Here is a 21,887-nt window from a genome sequence, read left to right on the forward strand (position 1 = left end):
CGCACATTTGTATACCAATGTGTATGTGTGTATACACATATTCCATACTCACATGTATAGAACTACACGTGTGGGCACATCTGTGTTTTCTTCCCTACAAAAAGATCTGGTGGCTTCCAGAGTAGCAGTCACCAAAAACACGCAGTGTTCAAACAGTTGTTTTTTTTTTTTTTTTTTACAAGTTGACAATGGAATGATTTCTAAATCTTCGGTTATCAAAAAAAAAAAAAAAAAAAAAAAAGACAACTCAAAAATTCACAACATTGTTGATTATTTTCTCTATAAGTGCACAGTGAACTTTTTTTTTTTACAGAATAAAACAGTGCCTTGGTGACTTAAATTAAAACAAAACAAAACAAAAAACAACAGCAACAGCTACTTTCTACAGCATGCAACATTGTAATACTTGAATTGGCGCCACAGCGAGCCTCTGAGAGGCTTGGGCAATCTGTGTTGTCTTCCTCAGTACCCAGTGCCCCAACCAAACATAGGGCAACAAGGAGAACTCCTCAAGACTATGGTCCTTCACTCTCCTGTTGTTTACAATGTACAATTGTGCTCTCATTTGGAAAACTGACTGAAACATTCTCTACTATACATGGCATCCTGACTTATCTTCACTCTGTAATTATTTCCAATTTCTCCAGAGCAACGCAAACCAAAGATTGTCCATAAAACAAACAAGAATTAAAAAAAAAAAAGAAAGAAAAAAAGCTTTGTGTCCAATGGGCCATGTCCCCAGTTTCTTCCTAAGGAAATTCTTGTGAATTCTGTTTGCAGTCAATGTACATGTGAAGAATAAGTTTGGCAAGAGAATTTGGACTTTTAATGTTCTAAAAACATGGCTTTAATAGGAGTACAGTAGCTTGTTAGAACTGAAAACTCTCTTTTCCGAGAGACAGAAAGAGAGAGAGAGAGAGAGAGAGACAGAGAGAGACAGAGACAGACACAGAGACACAGAGACACAGAGACACAGAGACACAGAGAATCAAAAGCAAAAGAGTCATAAAGGATTGATATCTTGAAAGAAAAGTACTGAAAGGAAGATAAACTGAGGTGAATTCCTTCTGTCCACAAAAAGAAAGAAAAATAAAGAAGAAGAAAAAGAAGTTGGCCCTAGGTGTTACTCCTGTAATCGCAATCCATGGTTATTTCTTTCCTGGAATGTTAAATGACACTATTCTCTAATTCTAACTTGCCCCAGTATGGCTCCCTGGGCCTCCAGTTGCCTTTCTAATCATCTATCTCTAGTCTTTGGAACTAGAGGTAGTAGCATTTGAGAGCCTCAGGAGTCTCCAGCTATGACATGATGGTTCTGTGATTCAGGTTCTCACCCGCTATGCATTGCTGATGCACATAGAGGTGGCAGAGAAAACTGGACTACTGACTAAAGAGCACCGTGTTCTGGGTGGATTCTCTGGACAAAGCTAGTTAGTTGTCGCCAGTGATCACCAGTCCAGTGGGACCATTTAGGGGTTGAGGGACACTGAATTGCTTTCGCTTTCCTGGGAATTGATTGGTCTCTCCCTCTGACCATTCTGATTATTCTGTCTTAAGGACTTGATTGGCTGAAACAGGCCCTGCTCCCCTGAAAGGCAGAAGATGGACACACATGGGAGGGAGGCCGCCTCAAGCACAGGATGGCTTCCAGAACATTTGAGGGACCTGCACCCCAAGCAGAGGCTCTGTTCTCCTCCCGCAGAAAATTTAGTAAATTCATAACAAAAGCTACTTAGTGTCAGCCTATGGCCCAATAATGCCTGAGACCAACTGTAGTGTGAACTTATGTCCCCCGTAATGTCTGCGACAAACCATGGGCTAAAAAAGAAATGCTGGTAGGAGATAAGGCATTGAAAAACATTTTTGGCATTCTTATTCTGACAAAGCACATTTCTGAATGCATCATTGAAGTTATTAACAGTTATCAAATGCTAGTGGATATGACATTAGACATATTTTAATAGCTGACTCCTGTTGGTTCTGGTTGGTTGTCACAGAAACCTCCATTGCTGCTTTTTTTTTTTTTCTTCCCCATTTTTCCTCCCTTCATCTTTTGGATCAAACACTTCTGGTTGTGTACTTTCCCCCATGGGAGTACAAGTGCTATGAGCTCCTCATAGCACTTGTACTTCAGGTGTTTACCACTGCTGTAAGTGGAGATCCATGGGAGAATTCAAATTGAGATCCGTGACATCCAGAAAATCGATGTTGAAAATGCTGGGCCCATTGGAGGTGAGGTTGCTGAAGCCTGGCGTGGAACTAGGTGGAGTGAGGTCCAGCCATTCCATTGTTTCCCAAGGAGATTCTGTGAAGCTCAGCTGCAGACCACTGCTGTCCACCGAAGGAGGTGACAACTGTGTATGCATCGGGGAGAGGGTCCCAGGCAAGAGCTCATGAGCACTGAAGAGATCTTCCGCAGCCTTCCCTGGGAAGCCATCCATGATGCCGTCAAAAGGAGGCTCCTCACTTCCGATTTTGAGGAGGGTAACATCGCTCACCTTTCCTATGGGGCTGTGAGAATTCAATAAGACTTCCAGGTGTTCATCACTGTCAGTGGCATAGTGATCAAAGGCAATCTGGCCTCCTGAAGATGCCCGCTCAAAGGAAGCCGAGGGCTTGGAGGGGATGGTGGTTGGGCTGCAGGAGGACCCAGGGATCTTTGGAATTTTTTGAAGACATGAATGATCTTCCCTGGCGTCAGCTGGCATTTCTGTTGGCAAAGCACAGTGTGAATTGTGAAGTCACCTCAAACCGACCATACATGATGAGTCTTTGGAATAAATGAATTGCTCTAAGGAAAGCAAAGACGATGGTCATGCTTTTCTGCTCAGCACTAAACCCAGGACTTGCCCCTACCTGCTCTGTCTCTCCATTTCCTCTTTCCTAAGGTTTCCCAAAATACCTCGTGCCTTAAAACATCTACTTTGTTATTTTCAAACTCTTTTCAGCTGGTTTCTTCTCTCCATTCCCTACCACTAGCTGTCACTGGAGGACCTTGTATCTCTGGCATGCTCTCTGTTGAGCATCAAATGAAGGATGAGCATCATCCCACAACTATTTTCCTATTGATACTCCCTTCTCACCACTCCTTAGTGATTTTTAGGACAGCCTAGCCCCTACTTTAGGCCTGCTGATCACACTTCTGCTGCTGCTCAAAACAACCCCCCAGCTCACAGCCATTTGGCCAAGTCAGTGTTTCTTATTTCTTTAAGACCATAACATCCTTAAAAATCACACACTACTCATGCTGGCTTCTCAGTCCTTGTCCTTCCCATCTCCTCCAATGATGCTAGCATCTCTGCTCTGTGGTATACCATGAGCTTTGTCTTTGCATAGCACATCCTTCCAAGAGCTCTCTATCTTAAGAAGAATATCTGACTCTCTGTCTTTTGTCTTTCCCCTCTCGAGCTCATGTATGGAGTATTTCCAGGGCAATTATTTCTAAGGTATTCTTAGGCATCTCACCCACTGGCTGTTGATTGACCATTGCATCTCAGTACATCCCATATCACTTCCTTCTGTCTCTGGATCGTATTCTCTGATCTGATGTTGCAGTTATTTCTATCCTTTGCCCTTCCCTTCTAGATTAGCAACTCTCTCCACCCTGATAAGGTTCCATCTACTTTATCTTAGCCTGCCCCAATTGCATGTAATTGCTCTAATTGCATTTAATTCTACCTTACAAACTTGAGCTTCTCTAGAAAACTCAACTCCCTCATGACTAACTCATGGTTATTCTTTCCTAAACTCCTCCACAGTCCCTTCTGTGTCTTCACTATTATGCATCTTTGCCACGTTCTTCAGTACAAAGGAGGAGCATCAGGTATGAACCATCATCTTTCATCACACTTCCACCTGTACCCATCCCTTTCATCCTCCTTCATGTTAAGGTGAGAAACTCCAGTTCCCTTGGTCTCACTGAATAGACTACATTCCAGAGAAATGAGGAATTATCTGGCAAAGAACTGAGCTTAACATGATGCCTGCCATTCCATCTATGAGACCTTTACTGCTGTCTGTTAAACTTCAAATGCTGTTGATTAAGGGTTCATCCCCATGTTCTCATTTGACCTTCACACATGCTCCCTCTGATTCATATCTTAGGCACAGTCTGTAACGTTTCTTAAATAAATAAATGATTGGATTAAAGAACACACTGGTTGCTTTTATTGCCAAGTTGAGGAATATTTAAGCATAACTAGAGCATCCAGTGGGAGATGGCTGATTGAGTTTTAGTAGCAGGCACAATATCTTCTTGTTTGTTTCCTTTTCTTTTTGTGGGATTAGAGCAGCAGGAAAAGATGATGTAGCAACAGAACACACTTACGAAGACAGGGATAAGTTGAAAGGAAATATGCGGATCATCCTCAGGATAAAGGTGTTGAGGAAGCATCCATTGTGCTTCTCTTCTTTGCTAACAAAGCACACCTGAAGCCCAGAGGAACTGACACTACTAGCAGACCACCTGGTGTACCTGACTCAGTGTGCCCCTGACCTTGGTCATAAAAGCCCATGTTCTAGAGTATGCATAAGTGTGAAGGGGCCTGACAGACAATGGGCAAGGCAGCTTCTTACCTCCACTTTCAATGAGGACGTCCAGGAGTTCATCCATCTGCTGGCTCCGAGTCATTTGCTATTGCAAATTAGCCAAAAGAAAGCAGAGAGTTTAAAAGGCAATGGTTACTTCTGTGTGGAGACACTAGAAACAGCACTGCTTGCTTAAAGATTTAAAACACTTGCTTAGGGCCCTAGAAACAGAATTAGGCTTGCTTAAGGACTCAACACAGCAGAGTAAAATTGAGCATAACATGGAAGTTGTAAGCTTAGTTTTTTAAAGTATAATTCACCTGTTAATGCAATCATCAACACTCTGTATCCATAGAGATCTTTTAATCCGAGAACCAAAAACTCTACACTCACTAAACACGACCCTTCAATACTCTTTTGCCGACACCAGCAGTTGCTATTCTCCTTCCTGCCTCTATGAAATTTTGTTCCTCTTGGTCTTCAACAGAATGGTGCTCAAGTGTGTGAATTTACATTTAGATTTTCATTTACCTGTTGGATGCTTGGTATGTTTCTACTTCCAGCTGAAGTGGATAATATTGCTATGAAATTAGTTAGACCAGCTAACGGACTTTGATCTGTGTTAACCCCATATGTGTTTGATTAAATTGTACACAGATAATCCACTGAGCTAGATAATCCAACCCATCAATGGAGAATGAGAAGAGAGGAACAGAACAGTGATCCTCAGTTCGTGTTCCAGGTCAGTTGTCTGGGAAGTTACCATTCTAGGACCACACATTTCAATACACACCATAGAACCCTTTCTCACTTTGGAAGCAACTTGTGTCTACCTCTGTTTGACTGCTATGGATGTGGCCCAGGAAGTGAGCTTCAATATTCTTGGTTCCTCTTGCAAAATCTATGAGTCTGCCCTTGCCTCTACTCATCTGAACTGTCAAGCATGGTCATACATCTCCTGAGCTTTTCTGAAATGAGAAAGCCTACTTGGAATGACTTCTTTTTAGAGCAAGGGAGACCTTACTGCCTTGGTTTTGATTTCAGGAGACCAGATATGAGGCAGTGCCTGACACAGATGCTCTTTTCTGAGTTGGGTACACAGCTAAGGTTATTCGATGTCATATATAAGCTCAAACTTCTTGAACTACTCATCTTTCAGTATCCTTAGGAGTTTATGTCCAGAAGCCCTCACCTTTGGGTTCCAAAAATCTTCAAGTGCTTGTCTATTCTATAAAATGACTTAGTAATTGCATGAAACCTGCACGCTAGCCTTGCATGTTATTTCTGGAGCTTGATACCTAATACAATGTAAATGAAATAGCTACTGTCTTGTGTGGCTTGGGGACCAGGGACAAGAAGAAGGGATGTATGCTCAATACAGATGCCTAACATAGTATGTGAGACTTGACTCTTGATGCTCTAATGCACATGCTGGAGAGACAGAAGATCTGTGAAATGATCAGAAGCAGATTCAAGACAAGACAGAAAGTCCTTTCATCTGGATGAGTTCCACACCACTTTGGGCATGCAGCAAGTTCAAGGCTTGCTTGTGGAAACTTTCAGGACTTACTTCTCTAATGTGTGTAAGCCATAGCTGGTAGGATGCATACACAGAGGGCTGACTATATAAAAGCACTCATGTTTTTCCGTTTCTTACTTTTTAAATTCTGGAGCTTTTCAAGCACAATTGTAAGTGTTGGAGTCAATGGACCTCCTTGAATCTACTACTCAGGATTCAACAGCCATCAACACTGTGCCAAGGTCATTGAGTTTTAAAGCTAAGGAGTTGAGAACATATAGTATTGAGAATTGCTCTCATAGTTGAGCACCTATCATGCCCAGAGAATGAGGTAAGTAATATATTATCCAAAATCCTTACAGAGTCAATACCTTCACGCTTTTCTTGAGGAGAAGTTGAGTGTATACTCAAACTTAGGAACAGTGGCAGGTGACAAAAGTTGGCACTAAGGCCAGGTCTTGTGGATGTGTGCTTTGCCTGTTCTCCCTATATTGCTCAGCTGTTCCAAGAGTTCCTCAGTTTACCATGGAGTTATGGCCAGATAAAGACATCTAAACTAATACACATATAGCCCACTGCTATATCCTACCTACTTCTCTTGAGATTGGTCCATCAACTAGGAATTGTGGTACACTGTGCCTGGCCAACACGCACAACACTGTCCCATGCAGTATGATCTCACAATAAAGCCCAAGTTCAAAATGCAATTTGGACTGAATGTACACCATTTTATAATAAATACCATAAAGTAGAAAAGTCATTACCACAACCATCCTAACTTGGAAGTATTTGTACACACATACAGCACTCATACGGATCTACTTAGCTATCTCTATTGGGGAGGCACCCAGCCCACTTGATATCAAAATCTACAAAACAGACAGTGCTCAATACTATGGAGTTCTTTCCACTGAGTCCATTTATTGAACCAGATAGAACGAACCATGTGGTTACCTGCTTCACTGCATCTTCATAGGATGGGGGCTGGGTTATCTCTGAAGCTGTTGAACTTGACTTAGAAAAAGTTGGAGATGGAATTGAAAACGTTGGACCCACCTTGTCAGAAGATTGTAAACCAGTCATCTGCAAGTGGATACAATTCAGAGAACAACATTCAATCCATAGGCCCTAAGGGACAATGCTTGTGTTCTAGAAACCACATGCTTTGTTAAGACAAATGCCAAGGACTAATAATGTGAGCCAGAGATGAGAAGATAACATACAACACTAATAGGTTAATACCAGTTCATGCCACTGTTCATGGAATCTTAGCATGGAACTCAAAGATTTATTTTCTTTTCTAACATGCACTCTCTTCTTTTCTGTTGTCTCTCTTTCTTCCTTTCTTTCTTCCTTCCTTCCTTTCTTTCTTTCTTTCTTTCTTTCTTTCTTTCTTTCTTCCTTTCTTTCTCTTCTTTAAACTTTTATTTTATTTTATCTGAGATAGGGTGTCACTGTGTAATCCTGGCTATCTTAGAACTCACTCTATAGACCAGACTTGCCTTAAAGCCTCTCAGGGACCTACCTGCCTCTGCCTCTGCCTTCTGGGTGCTGGGATTGGAGGTGTGTATTTCCATACCTAGCAGATACATCCTTTCCTCCTAGATGAGGAAGGAAGTCCATGAACTCAGTCCAATACAAAGATGTTCTCAATCTTCTGACAAGGTGGGTCCAACACAGACATTTTAGACTAGTTCATTTCTTGGGTCCATTCATTCCAAACTGGATCATTTTTGCACAGTTACTGTGAGGGTGGTCCTCTGTGGGTGCCTAGCCTGTAAGAGCTTCTACCCCTTTACTGACTTTAGGGACATGTCTGTTATGACTTGTCCACCTTTTGCCTGTCACTGTCTTTGATCTGGGAACTCCCCCACATCCTGACTCCTCACATTAATCCTTTCGCCAGGTTATGAGTACCGTTTCTTATATCTTCTGCAGAGACTCAGCTCTAGACCCCAGATTCTTATTTCTTTACACAAACCTATCATGTACCCACCTCTGTCTCCAACCCAGCCCGCATTTCAGTCTATACCCTCACAGAAACTGGTTTATTGTCAACTTCTCTGGTACCGACCTTTGGATGAATAACCGGGCTTTTGGGACAAGGGTTGAGCCCAGTACTATGACTGCTGTCTGCTTGGGTGCCAGAGAAAGGCTGATGGAGGCTGGAAGATGAGGGTGAGAAGCTAGGAGGATGGCCTTCGTGTGCCCCTGAGTTCTGTAGGAAGGAACATGTGACAAATTAAAGAGCCAGCAGCATACTTGAATGTGGCTTTAGCTGACACTTCTGACCTCTGTCTTTGCTCCCAGTTTTCTGATATTTACAGTTTCCTGAATTCTATTAGCAGATGACTGTATCTAAAATGTTGTTTTGCATGTATCACCTGTGGGTTACAAACGTCCACTAGCTCTCACTTATCCACAGCATAGACTCTACACATGTCACCTGTGTAAGTGTTCAAGGCCCTCTATGCTTACAGGCATTACCTCATTCTAAGAATGCAAATTGTCCTCCTGTAACCATGCCTTCTACAGTCTGCCTACTTATCTTTGTTCACAGGGAATGCCTGTTTTCTATTTAGATTCCTAAGACTTCTCAGCTTCATGGACAAAAGACAAGTCTACTAGTAAAGTCTTGACATAGCCTTCTTCTTTTTCATGCCACTTGTGAAGTGCAAGCTGTTCACAAAGCCTTCTAGGACTTTATTAGCTCTGTCCATCAATCTGTCTCCTACCCATATATTCTATGCTGTGCGATTTCATGATGTATATCAGTCATGTTATTTGTTCTTCATGAAATTGCTACTGTCCTATAGAGTCTTTGTAAACAACAAATTATTGCATCATCTTCTTCCCCAACAGCACTGATATCCTCAAAATGGAAAATCATGGCCCAAGCCATGTCCCAAGGGCTATTTTTACCTTTGTTGCCTAGGACACCATGAATGCAATAGATGTTTATGAATGGTGTTGATAGCTATTTTAGTCCCCATTCCTCCCAGTATGTCCTCACAGGAGTGGGTACCACTGGTGCGAATGTGTTGTTCAGGTAGGTTTGTGAAAGTGTGTTCTCATTACCTGTAGTCAGGCTTCACACCCCATAGGGTAAAAACATTTTATTAGGAACTTTAAAGTCAACTAATCCTGGGGTTCTAGGCAGCAAGTTCAGTCTTCTTGGGTCTCATTTTTCTCAACGGCAAAGAACAACACTAAACTGGAGCCGTAGGATTGCTCTGACTATGAACAAGATGGCTCCTGTTCATAATAACTCTTAGTACTTGATACTTGGCACATCCTCAATGTGGGTTCTCTTAGATTTTACAGTCTTTGACAATGTGGCTTTCTTCTTCAAGTAGTCATCTATATATACACTTTCTATAACCCACTAGTTTTGTGAGTCTTAGCTGATCATGTGAGGTGTAGCCTTTGACCTGTTTTTTTTTTTTTCACTTGTCTTCTGAAGCTCTTCTCTTATTCTGTCTCAGCCACGCACTGCTTTTTATTCAGATCCTTCTGTACTCTACTTGTTCTGACCCTAGGACCTTCACTGATGCATCATCCTTGCCTCCACCCCAGATACTAACAACGTTTCCTACTTTACCTCTCTCAAGGTTTCACTTCAACATTCCTGAGCCCTTTAGTGGAGACCGGAAGCTTCCAGCTCTCTCACACAAACCAGTTCCTCTCTACTTTCACCTACAAGGTGAACCATCTATTTCCTCGACACTTCCCACCTGTTCTCCCCTAGGAGTATAGAATGGCTGGAGTGCGGCACACAGTAGGTCTTAAAAAACATTTGAGAAGAATGTAAGAGAATGATAAGCACTTTCTTACACACAGTCTGTCTCCCCCCCACCCCCAAACATGATGCTAGGATACAGCTTAAGTAGTCTCAAATTCATAGCAATCCCGCCTCAAGCTTCCAGAATGCTGAAATTCCAGGGTAGTATTACCCACGTCTAATTTCCATTTGGCTCTCTTGATAGAATGACTTGGGCTATGACACGAGTTGATATTAATTAGTAGGCCAAATACTAGCAGAACATTGCTTGGGGCCTGATAGATAAGGTTTACATTGGAAAGTTACACATTGTTGTGAACTCTATGCTACAAGAGTAAAGCTGAGGAATCTGGCACAGAAACTCTGATTTCCAGACATTTGCCTTCCAAGCCTTTTATAGAGTAAGTTTGCCAATTGGTGATGCAAAGGCTGGCAGTGAAGGCTCAAGGTCGGTAGAGTCCGTGAGGTGCTGCCTAGCCTCTCGAAGCCATACCCAGCTGTTTAGCGGTGGGAATGAATCCCCTGCCTCCTGAAAGAGACGCTGCTGGGTGAGGTCCTAGGTGCTTACCTGTGCGCACCCTTGGCTGCTGCTGGGTGAAGAGACCCCATGGTTCTCTCTCTGAGCCCCAGAGGAGGAGGCCAGGAAGTAATGGTTGTTGGGCGATGGGGGCAGGCTGATGTGCTGCGGGCTCTTCAGGGCCCCCAGGGGTGAGTGCTGAGGGGAGCACTGGGGGCTGAGAAACGTGGATGAGAGTACATGGGTTTGACCTGAGGACTCCACACAGTGAGGCAGCATCTGAGCAGTCTCACAGGCCGGAGGGGGACTGTCAGAGCTGTGGCCCTGTCCATTCCCAGATGCCTGCTGGGCTGCGAAGGGACAGCTAGAGACATCTTCCTGCTTGATGGCGGTGGCCAAGAAGGGCAGTGGCTTCTGATCGCTGCAGCCGCTCTTCTGCTTCTGAAGTTGCATTCTCAGCTCTTCTACTTGCCGCTGCTCTTGCCGCAGCTTCCAGGTGAGCTGATTGATCACCTTCTGCTTCTCCACCAGCATTTTGTCCTTCTCAGAGTCTAGCCCGTCAGGCTCAGAGGGGCCCGAGCCCCCATTCAGGCTGCTGAGCAGACTCTCATCCGTGCATGCGGGCACCGGAGATGCATGCAGGCCGAAGCCAGGTGAGGCATCGGTGAAGGTGTCTGGCAGGGATCCTGCAGCGGACAAGTCAGATGAGGCGGGGGAGATGGGTGGGCTGGAGCTTGTGCTGCCAAAGTGGTAGAAGCCTGATGGGGAGGACTGATAACTGGGCAAAGTGTTGGGCGTGACAGGAAAGGTGACAGTTGTGATGTCCCCAAAGTTGGGCACAGGGTTGCCAGCACAATCCTGGAAGGGTCGAAGCCGGTCCACCAGCGCCGTCTTGGTGCCTGACACTGGCAAGCCCCGGATTCGAAGCTGTTGTCTTAACTCTGACACCTACAGGAATGAGGGGTCCATTAGTGCAGTGTCTTGTGACAGTGTGTTTATATTTGTTATTAAGGGAGCTTTGAGACACACACATGGAACTTAACATATTCATCTACTTCTCTTTTAATATTTCTATGTAATTTCTCTCCTGCCTCAGATTTAAACCAATTTTACACAATTTTAACAACTCTTTAAAAAAAAAAAAAACCTTTATCACCTCATAAGTCCATCATAAAGTGAAAATATCATGAATTCAAAAACACAGGGAGAACACCTAACTTGTGGAACGAGCCAATGAGCCTATTTCCAGAGGCCATCCCTGCTGTCCAACAGAAAAAAGGACAGCTATCACTAGTCCAGGAGTCAGAAATTAGTTAAAATATGACATGTAGGCAATGTATATAATTCACAACACTGTACACAAAAAATAAACACACTTGGAGCCATCGTCAAGGGAATGCACATACTTGGGGCCTTTGTCAAGGGAATACATTTCTTAACCTACCAATCAAGTCACCTGACCCACAGCTCTCCAACCCTACCTCAGCTTACTTCATGTCTTCCTGGGTCTAGACACACAAGCCTAAAAGTAACCCAAAACAATTACCAGGCATTCTGGCTTCTTCTACCTCATGCTCACCCCAAAATCTCAACATATACCTGCTCACTGAAGGGCTTGATAGAAAACACAGATTGTGAACCTTTCTGGAGTTTGGCTTCAGTAGGTCTGGGATGGGGACCAGGATCTTCCATTTATACCAATTCCAGGGAGACATTTATGCCACTGGTCTTGGACCAGACTTTGAGAACAAGACTTTATATGAGGGAGGGGGGCATGGGGAAAATTATGCACACGTATATGCAAATGTATATCTGCTCAGAAGATGGAACCTAGGGTCCATGGTAGACCAGTTGACTACTCTTGAGTTACTCTCTAACTCTTCTGTTTCTGGGGTTTGGGTTTTGTCTTCATTGTGTTTGGCTGGCCTCTGACTCTCAGTCCTCTGGCCCCACCTTCTCAGGGTTGGGATTACAGACATACTTCACCATGTTGTATGGTGGGTATATGTTGGGTCCATTAATTTTCATGACAGGGTGGGTAGAAATTACATATTGAAGAAAGCACCTGGTGATAAAAATCAGACCATTCTTGGTCTTAGCTTCTTGATCCTCTGTGCTCTCTCTTTGAAATGAGATATTAATCCCTGCCTTATACATTTTTGCAAGGGCATACATGAATTTATAAAAGCACTTGGAATAGTGTCTGAAAAATGGTTGTGCAATATAAGGTCATTGTTATTATACTGGTACACATGTAGTTAATTAATTGCCACATTTTAAAAATGTCTACAAGTTGTAAACTATGAAATACATACAAGCATAGGAACTGGTTAGATAAAAAAAATTACTGCAAATGATGAGGTGACAAAGATCCACTAAAATTAAAGCTATGAAAGTTTGTTGATGTTTTGAGAAGAATAATTATGTATAGTTTATTGTTAACTGAAAGGACAGTTGAAATGATAGTATTTTAAAGAAATTAAATAATGCATGAACACATTTAAACTTAGGCTTGCTTATAAAAATGTCTAGTGACTATATGCTAGAATGCTAGCTAGTGCATTATTTATTGAATTTCCTAAATAGTCCACGTAGACACATCACTTCTATGATTAAGGTAGGAAACATATTAAACACCTACAGTCCCATGACTCCATAAAACAGAAGAATACATAGGGAAAACTTTCTATAGGGACAGAGCTTTTGAACATAAAAAGCAAATGAAGTAACCATGAAATTATCCACAACTAAAATTTAAACCAAAATAGAAAAGCAAACCAAAAAAAATGCAAATTCTAATAGCAATTCTTGCAAAGAAATCCATGATAGCATAAAATAAGTTGCCAAAATGAGAACACATCAAGTGTGTCTATCATTATAAAAAGGGGGTGGGGCTGGAAGAGTGGCTCGGCATGTTAGAGCATGTATTGCTTTTGCAGAGGACCCAGGTTAGATTCTCCGCACCTGCGTGGCAGTTCAAAACCACCTATAACTCCAGTTTCAGGGGAATCTGACACTCTCTTCTGACCTCTGTGCATACCTAGCATGCACACAGTACACAAATAGGCATTAGGGTAAAACACTCATACATATAAAACAAACAAAAACAAACAAAAATTAACAAGAACAACAACAACAACAACAAAAAGCTGAGACAGGATATAAAAATGAGTAAGGCATCTGATGCAGCTCTTTATAAACAAAACACAGTTTTTAAAAGTCCCATAATACATCCGCAGGACCATTAGTATTGTAAGGAGTGATGAAATTAAAAGGTATATTTTGATTCACCTGATAACAGGTCAACAGGTCAGAGAGTTTGTGTGTGAGCAAAGCGGCAGTGAGATAAACTTACAATCAGTGAACTGAGGGACTTAGCTGTCTTCTGTTTAAGGTACATCTCTGCAAACAGCAGCCCAACAATGTCTGTGAGATGTGCACTTTCTCTCTTCTCACACCACTGAGCTGGGGGAGCTGCCTTTTAACGTGCACTGGGACACACGTGGGCAGGGTCCCTTTTGAGTGGAGCTGCTTTAACAGTCTATAGCAGACTGTTCTGGAGAGAAAAATCTGGCCATATCCTTCAAGATCTTTAAAGAATATCAATGCGGTGGGGGTTTTTGGTGTTTCCTGGTGGTGTGTGTGTTTTTTTGTTTGTTTGTTTTGTTTTGTTTTGTTCTTTGAGACAGCACTTCTCTGTGTAGCTCTGGCTGTCCTGGAACTCAGTTTTTAGACCAAGCTGGCCTTCAACTCACTTAGGTCTGCCTACTTCTGCCTCCTGTGTGCTGGGACTAAAGGCCAGAGCCACCAAGCCTGGCTTAAAAAAAAAAATGTATTTTAAACCAGAAACTTAATGGATGTGTAGTTATCTGAGAGAAATAACCAGGGAAGATAATATATGTATGTACAGAGGGCACTGATATCCTATCCTGAATAGCAAAACATCTGGCAGCAAGTTCCATGTCCAGGAGTGGAATGCTAGCTAGATGATAGGGTGATTTGCTGTTATTAAAAATGTAACTTTTATTGAATATTAAAAGTTATGGAAAATATTCATGGTGTGTTAAGGAAGGCATGTCAGAAATTTATGGGCAGCATAATTATTTAAAAGTAGTCGTTGTCAAGCAAAATGTGTTCACATGCAGTTCAGGCTGGAAGAAGCATAACGTCATGTTTTCTCTGGCTCTTGTCTATTAAAACGCCATTTACATTGCTATCCGTGATCATGTTTCAACTTAAAAATGTCACTTTCCGACCTGGAGGAACTCTGAGGAAGCGCTGCAGCCACTCTAGCTGGCAGCCAGCGCGCTGCTTTCCTTTAGAGTCTTGCTGGTCATTTTTTTTTTTTCTTTCAAATTTCCTGGTTTGAAAAAGTGCAAGATAGCAACTCATTATTGTTTTAATTTTGAGTTACTTAAAATTAATGAGTTCTATGCTTATTTTTAGAATCTGTTCTCGCACCGAATAATTTAGGCTACATTATTAAATAATGCAGATCACAGTCTAAAATAAAATGAATACTTGTTGAGTTCAATTCCCTCAAAATGTCAGATCATTTGGCCATGTGGTCTTGCTTGAGCTGAAGGCTTGTGTGTACCTCTCTACACTCACTGGTGGTCTAATTATTGCTAACTTTAAGATCATTTATTATGGAAGAATTCTAACATACTCAAAAGGAGATAGAAAAACACAAAGAACTCATATATCATCAGACAATCAATAATTGTCAACTGATGCCAATCTTCCTTTCTTTTCTAATACTCTTAAATTGTTTCAAGGCCAATTATATGATTTAATTGGTGCATAGCTTTGTATCTACCTCCAAAAGAAAGGAGCTCTTAAACACATAAACAATAGCACTATCTACCTCACCTTAGAATGGACAGTTTCTTAATTTTCATCAAATATTTCCCCCAGTTTTCAGAACTCCTAGTTCCTTCTCTACTCTCCCTCACATTGAATTCATTTAGAAATAGGATTTTAAAAGTCAATGTTCTATGAAAAACCACTAATCTCTCTGTCTCTCTGTCTCTCTGTCTGTGTCTGTCTCTCTGTCTCTGTCTCTGTCTGTCTCTCTGTCTCTCTGTCTGTGTCTGTCTCTCTGTCTCTGTCTCTGTCTGTCTGTCTGTCTATCTCTCTCTCTCTCTCCCTCTCTCTCTCCCTCTCCCTCTCCCTCTCCCTCTCTCTCTCCCTCTCTCTCTGTCTCTCTCTGTCTCTCTCTCTCCCTCTCCCTCTCTCTCCTCTCTCTCTCTCTCTCTCTCTCTCTCTCTCTCTCTCTCTCTCTCTCTCTCTCTCTCTGTGTGTGTGTGTGTTTAAGCCAGCGTCAACCTCAGGTTCTTTTCTTGGCTGGCTGGCTGACTGGCTAGCTGTCTCCCTTTCTCCTTCTCTCTCTCTGAGACAGGGTTTGTCATTGTCCTGAAGATCACACAACTGAGTTAGACTTGCTGGCCAGAGAGCACAGAGAGAACAGAGAGACCTCTGTGTTCTGCCTCCCTGGTGCTTGGGTTGTTGGTGGTCCTGGGAATCAACCTCGGGTCCTCATGCTTCTATGGCAAGCACTTTATCTGCAGGGCTATCTCTCCAATCCTGATATCTCTGTAAGGAGAACCCCAGCTCCTCTCAGTGTTCTTTCCTTCACACTGTGAAACACTTACTAGAGAACCACCAACTATACTGTATTACCTTCCCGATCATCTCAAAGGAGGATCACCTACGTAAATCCCCCATTCCATCCTTCCTCAGAGGGTTCCTTTATTCTCTGTCTCTCCTCCTCCCACTTCTTTCCTTCCCACTCATTTGTCTTTCTCTCTCGTGATCTCATTCACTTTCCTAGTGTCAGCTTTGCTCGATTTGCCAAGGATTCTAGTTCTTGACCCCATGCCCTGCAGCACAGCTGATCTGAGTGAGGTTAATGTGTTTCGTATCCTAGAAATGGGCTAGGATTGCACTTGGTTGCTATTCAGCATTCCCAACCTGCATGAGTCTGTCTCTGATCCTTCTTCAACCCTGCAATTCTGCCCTTGGTATAACTTTCCCAGGATTCAGGGACATGTCTTCTCACACACCAAGTGAGAAGTCTCATCCAGTCAAGCTTCCTCCCTTCAGCCTTCCTTTTTCATCTCATCTTTCACAGTAATGGCAAAGCCTTTGCTACTTAAACTGGAGCCCCACTTATCATTTATAAATTGACTAACTTGCTTGCCATTGAACCTCTTCAAGACTCTGGCTTTTAATTTTTAATTTTTAAAAACTTGCTTGATAAGATTGACCTTAGCAGATAGGAATATACATTGACTGGCTAGTTAAAAAAATGCTAGCTACTGTCACTAAGGCCACCGTGTTCTTGACCTGTCCTAATTATGTGATTGCCACCAACCAATGATTCTGGTCTTGGGCACACAGAGGGAACCACCTTGGGAACTCTCCTCTGCTTCATAGCACCAGAAGTTCTAGACTATGTTTTCTCTGGGGCTTTCCAGCCATTAAACAAGTCCTTCCTATGGTTCTTCTGGGATGGTCCTGATAACTTGTACTTTGGCTCCATGCCTATTCAAGTGTGAGCTAAAACAATTCATCAGGTATTTGAGCCGTTGCAGCTGGCTTATTTCACTTAGTATAATATTTTCAAGATAAGATGGCATCTTTTATATCTGTGGATTTATGACTTGGGGAATGGAGGGGCTGACCTCATGACTCCATAGGGAATTGTTATGAATTTGGCATCTTTGTGTAGATGTGTAGATGCCAGACAAAAACAAGCCTAGTGTGACCTGTAGAAGAAATTCTGATGTCAGAATTATCTTATTTGCTCTTAGCAGCCATTGGGAAGTTCTTCGATTTAGACTAACTGCTATTCTCTACCCCACAAAAATAAAATTAAGGATTGGGGATGGAAATGGGGGTAATAATGAAGACTGATAATGGAGAAATGGCCAGGATTGGCTCAGTGAAGTCTATGAGGATCATTAAGGATGCAGGATTTTAAAGGAAAAAAGGTGACATGTAAATAAAGAAAATATCTAATTAAAAAAAAAAAAGGTAACAAGATAATTTTGGAGAGCAGTAGGTAGTGTGGAATCCAGATATACAAGTGTCATCCCTGGCAATCTGATGAGTGTGTGGACAAGGTTCCTACACTGCCGAGACTGTATCTCTCCTGCTCTGTCTCCATATGGATACCGGACAGGAGACATGTCAATCTTGAGGAGTGCTTTGAAATATACCAGGTACAATTAGAAACCCAGGGTCATTTGAGTGAATATAGATCCCTGTGCTCTGTGATCTGTAATGAATTGCTGGCATGCATGTTCCATCCAATAAGCTGTCATATCAGGACAGGTCCCCAGATTTGGGAACGTAAGAGGAAATTGTTTTAAATTGTATTATGGACAGAAGGTGGCTAACATTTATTCAGGGAGGAGCAAGATACTCATTTAACATTTGGATAAGAGAACCCAAACCACACACGGCTTCCATTGGCACACTCAGCACTTTGTAATGAAAAGGCAATTTTAAAACTTAAAAACGTTTTGAAGAAATGTAGCCACAGCAGCTATACGGATTGTTCTGAGCTAGGTGAAGAGCAACCCTCATGGTTTCTGTTTTCCCGTTTCACCAGAGATTGCCAAAGATTCATCATGAAATTGACCATTCCTTTAGAACATTCTGGAAGCTTTATAAGTTGCACACCTCTTAGAGTTGCTAAGCTCTATTCTGATTGTTTCTTAGTAACTCATTTATGCTAAATGAGAAATGTCAGGTGCGGCAGAAAAAGAGCAGATCTCTCTAACAGTCTGGGGAGGCTGAGGCAGGACCTGAAGGTTTGAATTTGGTCATTGCCCTATAAATTGTGTAACACCCATGGGTCTTTCTCACACCTTCTACCTTTTCTATGTATTACTCAAGAAATCAGGTCAAATTATATACCTTGAGATCATCCAGGTTTGGTGGAAGGGGGCCTGGTTTGAGAGAAGAGACACCAGTTTGTCCAGAAATGCTGTTTTTGACAGGGGACAGAGGGGTATTGCTCAGTGGTGTTGAGGAAGAATTCGGATTTCTGGCCATCTGTTCGTTTGGTTCTCTGAAAAACAAAAGACGCTTACAATAGGATACAATGTGTGGGCGGAGCTTGGGACAAGTCACAGAGTAATTGCCTACAGGGGTCAGTGAGGTAACAAATCAGTAGAAGAGGATGGGTGAGGGAAATCAATAACGTGAACTAGACAGCGCATGCAGAAAATTCCCAACTTCATTCCCAGGACACTAAAAGGCATGATGGAGACTGGGACATAGGGCATCATGAAGGTTCACCTATGACTTAGCTGAAGCACTATTCTGAAGAGATCTGAGCATGACATAGGGATCTTGTTCATGCTCAGCTTTAGCTATGATTGAGCGTAGCTGAAGACAAGAGAAACAATCCTTGTGTTAACTGCATGGGTGAGGATGTTGACCATGTAGAATACGAATAGGACCTGGTACAGGCTCAGGGGCCAGTTTCAAAAGCTGTCATGTAGCTCTTTAGCAGTGACCTCAAACTGCCAGCAGAGTCAATTCTGCATTCTTAGACATTCCATAATTTAGTTTGGAAACACCAAGAGTTTCCCTTTCCTCTAAAGAACCTTGATTTATTTGCTTCCTTCCAGCCCCATGGGCCTGACAATGTACGCATGGTTTCTAGAGGGAGTCATAAGGCAAACAAATCACAGAAGGACATGATGTCATACAGGACACACTGGTCCCAAGCATCTAACCCGCCAGGCCTTAGACAGAGACATCATCCTCTACCTCTGTCCAGAAGCCCCCACCCCAGCTCGAGGCACTCACTTGAGGTGTGTTTGGTGCATCCCAGGGTAGCTGAACTGCCGCTGCTGCTGCTGTTGTTGCTGCTGTTGCTGCTGCTGCTGCTGCTGCTGGCTGAGGATCTGTAGCTGCAGGAATAGCTGCTGTTGCTGAAGCAGCCGGGCATAGGCAGAGTCCATGGGTGGGGGGGACTTCTCTGCCTTCTGGTCTGGGGGGATGTACTGGTGGTATTTGAGCTTCTTCACTTTTGGTTTGGGGTCTTTGGGCTTTTTGTGGCGGTTCTTACTATCGCCCAAAGACTTGGACTGCAAAGAGAAGGGAGACATGGTCTGTGTTGCAGAAGGTTCCCCCCCCCCAAATTATGGGACTGCAGTAGGGCATGGCACATAGTTCCCAACAGTGTTCATGTATCAGATGAACAGACCTGACAGATCACCACCCTCATGACACACGGGCACCTTACACCTTACTGGGCTCTTGGAGCTTTCCTGGAGTAGCATTCAATGGAAGCGTAAGTTTCAGTAGCTTATGTAAAACCTATAGATAGCTTAGCACTCTGGTGTGGGGATCACTCACGAGAGTGTATGTAACTTCAAGTTAAACATATGCTAAGTGGACTTGCTCACCGCGTGCACTTGGATGAAATTAACAATGTTGTGTCTGCAGACCCAGAATGGGGTTCTCAAACTGAAATGCACCTGTAGACTTGCCTTTCTTCACTTTGAAAAATGCCCATACCTGGCAGGAAGCCACACCCTCTGGAATACTGATTCTTTACTATGGGGAGGGCTACCCACCCACCACACCCTTCCCTGGAGTCACTCACCCTACACTATCATCTGCACCCAGAGAGAGGAGTGAGGTTACAACTTTAGGACTCAAGAGAAATGTTTGAATATTAATATAAGTAGAAATTTACTACATATACGTTTCATCCCATATAAGATGAAGAAAATATTATTTAGTTAGCCTCTTAGTGTTCAGTATAAAGATCATAAAAAGGTCATCATAGGAGCATGCCTAGGAGGTAAGAGCGCTTGCTGACAAGCTTTGAGTGAAGTGCCGACTTTCACTAGTTGTCTTCCAGCTCCCACACACATGCTGTGGTATGCATACATGTGCTGTAGTATACTTACGCAGAGAGAGAGTGGGGAAGGGAGAGGGTGAGAGGGGGAGAGGGGGAGGGAGGAGAGGGGGAAGTTTTTAAGATCATAAAAGTAGCAAGGGTCATTTTGAGGAACAATTCTATACATAACATCCCCTTGGAATCAAAGGCCCTCATATATTAAGAAGCAATAAGTCTCTTATCATGGAGTAGTAAAAACACCCAAACCAGATTTTATTGAAGGTGGTTCAAAAGGAAGAGCACGGGTTGTCAAGTTGGAAAGAAAGAGTAGTACCATCATTGTACAGTAGAGGGCGCTCCTGAATAGCTGGCAGGCACAGTCTCCAGGGGCTGCCTCCAGACTTCAACTGCAAGAAGCACGTTTGAGTGTGACCTCCAACAAACATTCCTTCTTTACTGACTCAGGCACCTTGTAAGCTGCAGGCGCTTTTGTTTTTTTGAGCCTTCCTCTATGAGACTAATGAATCATGACTGGGAGTCTTTCTGTGAGCATGGTGGCTTTATTTCACTCTACTCATTAATCGATTGGCCTTCTGTCTTGGGTGAGTTTCTGCAGAGTCTGGTGAGAGGCTCCTCCCAGCTTAGCTGTTGCTCAGGCCTCCTCTCCCCCAGGCTTGTGTTGATGGGTAAGGGTTGTTGCCGACTCAAGGGGCTGAAGATGCTCTTGTTCCCCTATATTGCCTTAGCATGGGCACCAGGAACATTCCAGAAGATGGTGCGTAACAAATGTTATTGACATAACACATCTGTACGGCTTTACTCTTTTTGTGAGCACAGGAGATACTTGTTCTCCTTTTGCATGTTTTTTTTTTCTCTTTACAACTCACAGGACATAGAAGATGCACACATGCATTTTCCTAAGGGACCAAGGATAGATCCACTGTGGCATTCAAGTCTCAGGCTGTGGGACTCATCAACTAGAAAAAGGAAGGGGGTTTCTAGCCTATGGCTAGAAATTCCAAGACTTCTGAATGTAGCACTGATTCAAATTTGTACACATATCTGTCTGTCTGTCTGACTCTGTCTCTGTCTGTCTCTGTCTGTCTGTCTGTCTGTCTGTCTCTGTCTCTGTCTCTGTCTCTCTCTCTCTCTCTCTCTCTCTCTCACACACACACACACACAGACACACAGACACACAGACATACCTTTAGCAAATTACAGGAGATAGTTCTTCATCACAGTATCCAGGTCTCCTAACCACCTATGCAACCTCCTTCAGCTTGCTGCCACCTGCCACAGTCTTGCTGTCTGACTTCAGCTCACTTTCAAAGCTGAATCCATCTTAGGAAGTTTTTATGCCCTCCTTACTCAGTAGGTTGAGGGTGCAGGACAATGGTAACATCACTACTGAGTAAGTGAGGGACAATGGAATCTAACCTCCATTCCCTGTCTGGGCAGGAGAGCCTCTTTTGTTATTGATGTAAAATGCAAGGAACATTTTTGTACACTCACAACTTTTGCATGAACATCAACTTCTATCCAGTCCCATAAGATCCCCACTGCTCCCAAATGAAATCCTTGCCACCAAGCAAACACTCTACACTCTCCCCTTTTCACAGCTCCCAATCTTCTTAAATATTCCCAATCTCTGTCTATCTGTCTGTCTGTCTGTCTG

General features: G+C 43.0%; 1 protein-coding gene across 6 annotated transcripts in view; it reads right to left on the reverse strand.

Annotated features, from left to right (window-relative positions):
* Positions 1–394: 394 nt before the first annotated feature.
* Positions 395–21,887, reverse strand: part of Myocd (myocardin) — a 104,028-nt gene continuing 82,535 nt past the window's right edge. For all 6 annotated transcript variants that reach the window (XM_031353687.1, XM_031353686.1, XM_031353682.1 and 3 more), the window contains 7 exons: positions 19,171–19,451; positions 18,271–18,424; positions 10,396–11,292; positions 8,121–8,264; positions 7,001–7,129; positions 4,576–4,633; positions 395–2,710 (listed from right to left, as the gene is read on the reverse strand). In XM_031353687.1, the coding sequence (XP_031209547.1) occupies positions 2,139–2,710; positions 4,576–4,633; positions 7,001–7,129; positions 8,121–8,264; positions 10,396–11,292; positions 18,271–18,424; positions 19,171–19,451 (2,235 nt within the window). In that variant the 3' untranslated portion in view covers positions 395–2,138. The remainder of the gene's footprint in view (positions 2,711–4,575; positions 4,634–7,000; positions 7,130–8,120; positions 8,265–10,395; positions 11,293–18,270; positions 18,425–19,170; positions 19,452–21,887) is intronic.

Source organism: Mastomys coucha, unplaced genomic scaffold (assembly GCF_008632895.1).
Source record: "Mastomys coucha isolate ucsf_1 unplaced genomic scaffold, UCSF_Mcou_1 pScaffold5, whole genome shotgun sequence".
NCBI classification, from domain to species: Eukaryota; Metazoa; Chordata; class Mammalia; order Rodentia; family Muridae; genus Mastomys; species Mastomys coucha.